Source organism: Pezoporus flaviventris, unplaced genomic scaffold (genome assembly GCF_033815535.1).
Source record: "Pezoporus flaviventris isolate CSIRO_AGI_PZ_B2104156 unplaced genomic scaffold, CSIRO_AGI_Pfla_v1 ptg000036l, whole genome shotgun sequence".
NCBI classification, from domain to species: domain Eukaryota; kingdom Metazoa; phylum Chordata; class Aves; order Psittaciformes; family Psittacidae; genus Pezoporus; species Pezoporus flaviventris.
The window spans coordinates 7278197-7288755 of NW_026892584.1; the positions used below are offsets into that span (position 1 = coordinate 7278197).

The 10559-nt window shown below is 46.7% G+C and overlaps 1 protein-coding gene across 1 annotated transcript; it reads left to right on the plus strand.

The window, feature by feature from the left end:
• The first annotated feature begins 6858 nt into the window (after nucleotides 1-6858).
• CALCA (calcitonin related polypeptide alpha) lies at nucleotides 6859-9972 on the plus strand. Its single transcript, XM_061462995.1, has 4 exons — nucleotides 6859-7004; nucleotides 8083-8178; nucleotides 8484-8615; nucleotides 9429-9972. Exons 2-4 carry the CDS (start codon nucleotides 8093-8095, stop codon nucleotides 9625-9627), a joined length of 417 nt encoding a protein of 138 aa, XP_061318979.1. The 5' UTR covers nucleotides 6859-7004; nucleotides 8083-8092; the 3' UTR covers nucleotides 9628-9972.
• The last annotated feature ends 587 nt before the right edge of the window (nucleotides 9973-10559 follow it).

Consider the following 10559-nt stretch of genomic DNA (forward strand, 5'->3'; position numbering starts at 1 on the left):
GATGAAGTGCTTTCCACTCCTGTAACAATGTCTCTTGTCCAGTGAAGTAATGTCATACAAGAAAACAACTTCTTTATAGCCAGAAATGTAAAGATTTTCCTCCTTTTCTTTGAGGGTAGGGCAGGAAAAAGAAAGAGATCTGTATAGTTATATCCAAAGTAAGCATGCTTCTCAGTGAGGAAACTAATTTCATAAGCCTACTGACATGTTTAGAGTCATGTGTAGATGTTACCTATCACACTTATGTTATCTCTTTATAACACATCTTTATCATCATAGCAAACAATCAATTTCTATGTTACAATTATCTCCTTAGCTAAGACTAAGATAATGTTGGTGCTTTACAGAGTTGATAAAACAGAAAACCACATCTAATGCTTTCCCTTGTGAATTTGGTGATCAGTTGCTGAAAAAAAGCTCTTTTTCTCAATCACAGTCCTACTGTGCCTGAACATTTTCTTTTTGTCAGGCAGATGCAGGAAGCTATGACACTGGCTTAAAAATTGTAGCTTCAAAAGAGTTTGGGCGTATTTTATTTGCTGGCTCTTTCGGAGTATATTTAGGTCAATTTTATGCATAAATTGAGAAATTTATGTTTTTAATTGTTAGTCTCATACGACTATTGGTTCCCAGAAACTGCTGTAAGTAGATTAGCGAATATTATGTCGTAATAGCCTTTGCCTTCATGTACTCTTTACCAGCACTGAAAGGGGAGACATCTTTTTTTGGTCCTGGATTTAGCAGAAGGTACAAGCTAAACTGTTGCCCCTGCACAAGTTCCTTTCTCAGCCAGCTGGGAAACAATTGAACCTGGTCCTCCTCACGCAGAGGGCAGCAGGGATGTATTGATGTACTGCTGTAGTACCTAACAAAGCCAGGACAACTGAATGATCCTGGAAGGGACTGGGAAGAACACCGTTACACTGTGGCTTATGCAGACCTCAGTACTACCAAGAGAAAGAATGAAATGATGACATGAGATCTTCCACCCTTCTTATATCTTGTAAAGAACAAGCATGGGATCACCCGAAGGACTTAAGATGTAATTTCTCACCTATTTTTGCTGACATGCTCTGATGATGTATAAGATAGTAGCATAACACTTGTGCAAGCAATCAAGTTTTATAACAATGCTATTGCTTAACAAGGTTAGTTTTCTATTCTGAGATTGTTTTCCAGATAAGGAGTTTGTTCAACTCTTGTCTCACCTTCAGAATGCATAAAACTAAAGTGGAAATAGATGCCAGTTTTCAAATATTTTCAAAGTGAGATTTTTCTCCATAGTTCATCCCCTTTGTGCTACCCTGGTAATGCCACAGGTCTCACCCTGGCTGTATTTGGTGAGCTGTGAGTTCCTCTGGAGGGATCCCCCATTTCAGCCTGTTGGAGGTGCAGCCTGAGAAAGAACGAGGTCAGGCTGGAGCATGGCTGTTTTGGCAGTTGTTAGAGGGTGTAAGAGTGTTGCCAGGTAACATGAGATAGGGCTTGATCCTCTGTGAACCTGCTTGGAGACTGAGCTGTGGTAATGTGGGACAGAAGACAACTAAGCCACAGCCAGCTTCGTTTCCCTGTGGGTCTGCCCCTTCTGCCTTGCCAAGCAAACCTCAGTGCAGGACAGTGTGGCCCAGTTTTAAGAGATTATTCTGTGCTGGATTTTGAGTATATACAGGAAACTACTACAAAAGCTACTGAACAAAAAAATCTTAGTGGAAATGTTTCAATGAGAATAAAACAGTGCAACACTGATCTTCTGTTGAAAATGTCCCCCGTACATCAGTCTGGAAGCTTTTAGAAGGCATTTTGGAAGAAAATGTGCTTCCAGACTGATTCATAGGTTCCTCAGTAATTAGTTCAGCAGCTGTTTCACTTTCTCAGAAGTAGTCACTGGAGCAGCCTAAACCCAGATTTAATGTCCATTAAAAAGGAAATGCTTCAGTGTTGGAATCTACATCATCATTCTTGCTCTCAGGGAAATACTGCACTTTTATAAAAAAAGAGTCTTTCCTTTTTGGGCCAAATTCAAACTGAACTACAAGAGAGACAGGTAAAATATTAATTGTGTTGATAAGCTCAATGTGAGCTTATTGTAAAACTGAAGATGGCCTGTTGGATGCTACGGAAGCAGAATTAAGGAAAGGATTAGACCAATTAAGGATGCAAGTTTTGCAAAAGCAAATGTTAACAAAAATTTGGGTGATCAGTAAGGTGTTATGTTGTATTTCAGAGTTTAAGCCAGTCTCTACCTATTAAAATTACAGAATTACAGAAATTGGAGGTCAAAGATATGAAGAGAACGTATTTAGTTATGTTCCTTGCCTAGAGCTGATCAACTATACCTGTCATTCCCGACAGATGTTACACTACTATGCCATAAAACCCTCCAGTGCAAGATATGCCGTAACTGCAATGCAACCTATTCTTACATGTAATTAACCTCAATTGTAGAAAGCTCTTTCTAATCTGTTGCATCTCCTTTGTTGCCTTTTAAGCCCATGTATTTCTGTTATTTTGAATCTAGTACCATAGTGTAAAGTATTAGTGCTTCATGGCAAGTATTTCTATTTTTGTTATCCCATAGTCTTTCTGTATATTCATTGTTTCCCCAGTCTTTGAGCTTGTTCTCCAAATCATATTATGGGATCTCTGATAACTCTTACTGGCATTTCTCTGGAGCTTCTCCAACTCACCGAAGTCTTTTTGGCATGCTGTCCTGAACAAAGGACACTTGCAGGTCTAGATCCTACTGCAACAAGCAGAGTGTAAGGATTACCTCTCGGGCCCTAAGCATGATACTCCTGTTTAACATACAGCTTGCTTTTATAACAGCACCATGTTGTTAACTCTGCCTTAGTTACATAATTTCCTGCAGAGCAGATTACAATGAAATAATCTGTTGGAAGGATGCTTTCACAGGAGCTCAACAGTGCTCACTTTGCCCCAGGTAGCTTGTAGAGGCTTCTTACGTGGCAGTGCTTTCTGGCTGTTTGAGGAGACAAGATCCTGAATTAGACACCCCAGGCATCCACCAGAAACACCTATAAGTAACTTCCCAGCTTTTCCTCATAAAGTAAAACCATGTGATTTTCACAGCTGCCTTTATCATAATTGTCCCTATCTGAAAAAGGTGCAATTATGTACTGTGAAGAACAGGCTTAGAGAGAGCAGAGAACTGAATCATGCTTACCTCCCTCTTGAAGAACTTACTGTGTCAATGGATTGTAGCATTGTCACTGTTGACCCTTTCCTTTCTGTAGTGTCCCTTCTTGTCAGATATAAACCATTCTTGGGAAGAGAAATTTTGTCCATGCAGCTCTCTGTCTTGTCTATCTTGAAGAATTACATTTTATTATTGAACAAAAAATCTTAATACAACATATAGATGCAATGTTTTTGTTGTTGTTTAACAGCACGTCAGCTGGAAACAGTTAACTTCACTGCAGAGTCTATGGCTTGATGATAGAATGGCAATATTTACAGTAGAAAAAATGGTTGCACTTTAAAATGTACTGGTTAAATAATATCTAACAGTAGAATACTGTAAGAAGTTGTATCTAATGTAGAGAAAAAAAGTAACTTTAAAATAGGACAGCTTTTTCTTATTGCGTACAAATTAAAATAAATTTATTTGAAGAGGAAATTCCTTTTACGTGGAGCTGCAGGTTGCATTAGATCATCTGATTTCATAAATAAACAGATAAATAAATCCAGTAATTCTGTAGCTCTTCATTTTATCTGCTTTGAACCTATACACACTGATTATTTTACCTGATACATTGAGCAGAACAAGCTCCTTGGAGCAGATTGTTTTTGTAAATGTCCTGCTTTCTTAGTGCAGTGCTCCAAAATATCCCTCTGTGCTACTTTTCCCATGGATATTTAACCTCTAGTTTTGGATTCATCCATCAACAGGAGACCATTATCCTGTGACTCTGATCTTTGTCTTTTCTACAGCTTCAAAAATAGACAAACTGATCAAATGCCTTTCTTCTCCATCTTATGTAGAAAGGAAGAGAGGTTTGCAGAAAGAAAATATATCTGGTGACACCAGATGACGTATAGCTGAGGGGAACAAACAGGACAAGCCTTCCAGCTGGGAGTCCCTCCATGAGCTCTGGCAAGAAGCAGCAGAAGTGCTTGCCAACATCCAAGTGCTATTTCATCTATACATGCACAGAAGTGGCATTCGTACCTGTTGCTTTAAATTTACTGGGGTTTTTGTCTGTGAAAAAGTGGAAATACTAGCTTCTGAAACTGTAATGGCTGCAGGCTCCAGCCCGAGGCTGAGTCGCACTGGCAAGATAAGGGCTTGAACTGCCTGGCATCAACCACAAGATGAAATTTCACTTTCTCCTCCCTGAAGCACCGAAACATGCTATTACACCAGACTCGTCTGCATTTTTTAAGGTTAAATCAGGAATACTTTATGTGGACAAGAGTAATTAAATCCCCTAAGGGAATGCGAATGATTAACAACACAGGATGAGGAGAAGGGACAGTGATGTTAGAGATAAATATCTGACGGGAAGCCTAGTCAAGTCCCTACACTTTATTTCTGGTGGTGTAGCTGTACAAGTCAAGTGAAAACAGCAAAAGCGATGCTGAGCCGGTTCTTTAGGTGCCACCTGATGTTTGTAAGTGCAACCTCAGAAAAACAAGCTTGAAAACCAGAGCAGGAGTCGTGCGAACGCAGGAGATTTAAAATCAAATGCTTAAACTGCTTCTCCCGGGGGTTCCCGTGGTGAGCGTACGTGCGATGGAGCTGCTCTTCACAACGAAATGTTGAAGTTGCCAGTGCGGGGGGAGGAGGAAGCCTCCCAGGGAGGGCAGCTGAGCGGCGACCCTCCGGCGAGGCAGGGCAGCGGGCGGGAGGAGCCTCGGGGCGAGCCCGCACCGCGGCGGGCACTGTACTTACAGCCTCCGAATGGTGCTGGGTGCACGGGGAGAGCTGGCGCCCGTCACAGTCCGCACCCTGGGCACCCAACCGCCCTCCCCGCCCGCCCATCGCTGCGGCAGCGGGAAAGCGCGGCAGGTAGGAGCGCACGAACGCCCCCACCCCGGCGGGCTGTAACTCATGAAAGGTACTCAGATGTGTTAGGCAATAACAAACCACTACTCGTCACCTGGAAAAACAAACAGACAAAATCCCAGAACCCCAACCCCGAGAACCCAAACGGTTTTGCAATCGTCGTTCTGCAACCCGAGCGCGGAGAAGAGGCGCCCCCGGCCTGGGGTGGGGCGGGGAGACAGGCGGCAGCGGCTGCTGCACCCCTAGAAGCGCACAGCCAAGGAAGGAAGCAGAGACCCCCACGGGGTGATCAGCGACCCGCGGTGTCGTTTTCACTATGTCCGTGCTCCTTTTTAAACTTCAAAGCTAAACTCGCATCAACAAAGCGGCACCGGCCCCGCGGTTCCCCCCGCGGCTGTTCACCTCCCGGTGAAACGCACAACTCCTGCCATCGGGAGCCACCCGTGACCTCGGTGTCTGCAAAGCAAAAACGAAAAAACGCCGGGGGCTCCCCGGGAGAGCCCCCCCAATTCATTTCAAGTGGCGAAACGAGCAATGTAACTGCGTTCGATACCTGCCCCACTGTGAGGCACGACCCGACCGCGCAATGCGCGTGGGGCTCCGCTTGCTGCGGTATCCCCGCCGGGGCCGGCGACACTGACCGCAGCGGAGCGGCACGGGCAGCACTCACCGGGTGGTGCCACAGCAGCCGGGGACGTGGAAATCCAACGGCTGCGGAGGGGAGCGAGGGACGGGCGGAGCCGCACCGGGCCTGGCCGGGGGACTCTCACCGGTGGCTCATACAGATGCCGCCGTCCTCGGCAAACGCCCTACGGTGGGCAGGGAAGGCACCCCCGGCTCCCGCGGGCCGCTGGAAGGGCTTTCTGCTTCCAGACTCTGCAGAGCAGCCCGCCCGGCCAGCTCCCTTCCCCTGCCCCCGCCCGCCTCGGCTGACAGCTGTGTTCTCCCACCCATGTCGCGTCGCATCTCCCCACTGCCGCCCCCCCCGCCGCCGGGCGGGTACTTGCCGCTCCTGGGCAAACAGGCCACCGGGGCAAACATCCTGCGCGGCAGGTGCAGCGCCGCTGCGCCGTGACAGAGGGCCCTCCGCGGGTGATGTATGGGCGGCGGGCAGCTGCCCGGTAATCCCCGCCAGCGGGGCTGCACGTTGCGCCGGGGGGAGGTGACTCTCCCTTCCCCCGTGCCTCTTCCGTGAGCGGAAAGGCGCTGCACCTGCCCTTGGAGTTGTGATGATAATGGTCCTAGAGCCCCGGGGTACGCCAAGGACCGGTCCCGCGGAACAGCTCGCTGCCGCCGCGGGGCCGCTCGCAGGTGCCAGGGGTCCCTGCTCCGGGCGGAGTGGCGGAATGCCGGCCGCGAGCCTGGCGGAGAAGCGGGGAGCCCGGGGTGCGCCCCTCAGGCAGGACTCAGAGCTGCTCCGCCAGCCCCGGGGAGGCGGCTGCCGGGAGCCCTTCCTGTGCGGTGTCCCCGTCGGCAGCACATCCTGCCCGGACCCGGTTCCCGCGGGACCCCAGCCCGCCCAAGCGCAGCTGCTGTCGGGGCGGGTGGGTGCGACCGGGTTCCCCGCTGAAGTCGCTGCTGGGCGGGCGGGGTATGGGGGAATCCCGGGGAGGGAGCGCACCCGCTCTGCAATGCAGTCCCTCTGCTGCAGAGGTCGCCACGCGTGAGCGATCCCGCGGGGAGCGGGGCCGGGCCGCAGCCCTGCGTCCTGAATGGCCCCCCAGTCTCCTCCGCAGTGCCTCCCCCCCCCCCGACGGGGTGTTTTTGTGAATGGGACCTTCGTGGAGCGGAGCATGACGTCATTACCGAACCGGGCTTTGGCGTCGGGCGGCCGAGGCGGTGATTGGCTGGCGGCCCCGCGCGGGCGCCCACGCAAGCTGCAGCGGCGGCAGGTATAAAGCGGAGCGGGCGGGCGCAGAGTGGTACGGCGGATCCGCGGTTCAACCGGCCTCCTACTCCGCCACGCTCCGCCCCGCCGGTAAGCAACGCACCGCACCGCTTCCCTGCCTGCGGCAGGTAGCGTAAGTCCCGTTCTATTTCCCTCCCAGGATGCGGAGCTTTGCCCGCGGCCGTAATGCCTTCTTCATTCGTGTGTTTGTGCACGCGTGTGCAAGGAGCGTGGGACAAAGTTGGTCCTCGGTCTCTCTGTTCCTTCTTCCAGCCGACACGGCGTGGGGTGTCCCTCTGGGTGGGCGGGCGGTTCGCCGTACAGAGCTAACCCCGGTGCCCGACCGGGTGCTCCTCGCGGGGGACGCGTGGGAAAGCAGGGCGTCCTTCGGGAGGGGCCTCGTGCCGGTGAGCCCTGTCGAGGGTTGGAACCTGGTGTGATTGGTACTTAAGGATCTGTGTTAGATCAGAGTCTAAGACATTGATGCTGTGAGATAAAGAGGTGTATCTCAAAGCAGATATTTTTTTTTCTTTTTGTATAGGTTTTGTACTTGTGACTAGATTTTAACTTATTCTGGTTTTGGCCTCAGAGTAGAAATAGCTATTGAAATTAAACTATGTAATTCTCATAGTATAATCTGAACTGGGATATTCCTTGCCAGGAAGCAAGCAGTTCAGGTAAGGTGCTGGCAGTGGCACTTCATTCTTAAAAATATTAAATACTGACAATTTCTTTATTTTCTGATGTGACTTGTGTCCCAACGCTATACCTGTTCATGTCAGATGCACTATGACATTGTATGCAAGAGTTAATCAGAGAAACGTGTTTTCCATCGGTTTGAGGGAAAGTCTGTAGTAAGTTGAATGCAGATGGCTGTACAGAACCGCAGGTCTGGAAAGCTGCATTTATATCCCCTGTAATAGTGCTAAGTTATCTTAATCTTTTTGAGAAAACCAAAGTTTTTGGTTTTGACCAAAACCCAAATGATTACTTTTGACTGGTAATAGCACTATTCAAAAGAAATGGAAAGGTAATATTTAAGAATACTAAAAAAAGGCTGTTAATATTTGTGTTACTCATGGCTAAGAAGTGATGACCTCTTTGGTGGAACTTGCAGGACTGAGAGGGTTGGAAAACAGCCATTTCTTGATGTACCTCTTTCTTGTAGAGAGGAAATCATGGTTGTGCTGAAGATTTCATCTTTCCTTGCTGTTTATGCCTTGGTGGTGTGCCAGATGGATAGCTTCCAGGCAGCCCCAGTCAGGTAAGAAGCTGGTCCTGTCGCTGTATCTGAATGGTATGAAAATACTTGACGTTCTTTAGACACCTAAGAGGGGTATAGACTTCAGTGAAAGAGAGAGCTGGCTTCTTTGATGACATTTTTGGCACTGTGGCTTTTTTTAATATATAAAACATCTGATACTGTGCATGAGGATGCTTTCCATATTCACACCTGTGAAAGACACTGTCAATGACATGCAATACTGTGTGACAAACCCCTCTCTCCTGTGTGTGGTTCTCTGCAGCAATCTGGGTTTTATTCACCCTGTTTTGTTTGCCTCTGCTTAGACCTGGCTTGGAGTCCATAACAGATCGAGTGACGCTCAGTGATTACGAAGCTCGGAGATTATTAAATGCACTGGTGAAAGAGTTCATACAAATGACAGCAGAAGAGCTGGAGCAAGCCTCTGAAGGGAACAGGTAAGGACTGCAGTCCTGAGGCAGAAGAAGGGCAGTGGAGAATGTTATATGGTTTGTACTTAGCAAGAGCAATCTGAGCAGATGGTCTGCAGGTCAGGATTTTTTTTCTTTTTTTTTTGGGGTTGTGGCTAACAGTGGTCACCTAACTGGTAAAGGATGATACTGCAGAGACATCTTAACGTTGGTATCAGGAGAACGGCTTCCATCCAGTTAACCTATGTCTGCCTGTCTTTTACAACTGATAGTGGAGGGCGACTTGAGCTTGAATGAGAGGGTTATGTTAAAATATGACAGCAAAAGGTACGTCTTCCTAGTGGGAGTGCTAGGGGCCATTCAGTCACTCTTGGATTCTCTGTCGCAAAAGTGCATGCTGTTGTAAGGCATGGTAAGTCCCTGGCAGGGGGGATGTGTTCCTCCCAGTGCACGCAGCGCTGCTCTCCCCTGTAGACCAAAGGCATGCAAGAGCATTTGCGTTATCCTAGCAGGATTTGTATTGCAAAGCATGATGGTGATGTATGAGAGGCTGAACAGCATGCTGAATACATGGGAAGTAAAACTGACCTCTGACTGTGAGCATCCAAAAGGCTAATGAACTTGCTTTTCAACAAAGTTGAATTCATTGAAAGACAGCGTTTTTCTTCAGACTGCATTTGTATGAACTTTCCTTGCATGGAATGTGATGTGGAGGGTTTATTTTTTGTTTTTATTTTAAGTTTACTAACTGTATGTATGTATTTCTCTAGGGAAGAAATGCATGAATGTGCATGTTTGAGGTTTCTCTTCCTTTGGGCATGTTTTTTTTTCCCCCTGCAGCCTGGATAGACCTATTTCCAAACGCTGTGCCAGTCTGAGTACTTGTGTGCTGGGCAAATTGTCTCAAGAATTGCACAAATTGCAAACTTATCCTCGCACTGACGTCGGGGCTGGAACTCCTGGCAAGAAACGAAATGTGCTGAGTGACGTGGAACACGAACGCTATGCAAAATATGGGGAACCCCTGGGAGACAACTAGACATGCTTATTTCTCCCCTTTTCCCTTTTTTAACCTGATGCATGTGGATCTAACTTTGATTGCTAACTTTGCTATGTTCTTTTGGTTCTGTTTTTGATGGAGAATGTTTGAGGTGGACCTAATGTTAGGAAGACAGGGAACGTAACATGCATACCAATCTAAGGGGAAAAAAAATTAATAAAAATGAACAGCACTTCCTTGACATTTCAAATGATTTTCTTAGACTCTGATTAAAAGAAAATAATCTAAACAAGGCTTTTCATTTCTGGCTGCTAAATGTACAAGTAGGCTCTTCTTTTGTGCTTGCCCATGCATTTGTTCAATAAACCTATTTTTCTATAAGGATTAGATCTGCTTGGTTTAATAACTTGTTTTAGAATGTGAGATGTCTAGGTAAGGCTAGAAAAAACATACAAGTTCTTGTTTAAGTGCTCAAGAGAGGCAATGCTACTAATTCTGGACAGTCTAGAAGAACTTAGAAATTGAAATTATGCACATACATTTGAAGGTTCTAATGTAATCAGACATGTGTGTAATACTGTTAGCAAGGATCCTGAGAAGTAAAGGAATCAGGAAAGGCTCATACAGATTTGTTCAAGCAAACTAGAAATGTAAACCAGTTTTAAAACTGGGTACTGAACACTTCCAGGTAAGAATTTTGTGTTATTTCCCTTTTTCCTTCTTACTTTACAATAGGTCTTTACACTAGTATAATTTAAACTTGGGTATCTTTATAGTATTTGTATCAATATCAATTTAGGTGAATCATAAGAGACAAAATCACATTTATTTACAATTCTTCTGTTGCAGCACTGAATTTATCTTTTAATCAGAGGCCTGTTCCAAAAAATTGGCATTGATGTTACAAAGAGTATTTGTTGTTAACATTAACAAAACTGTCATTTAATGCTTATCTGAGAAGAGGCTAGTTG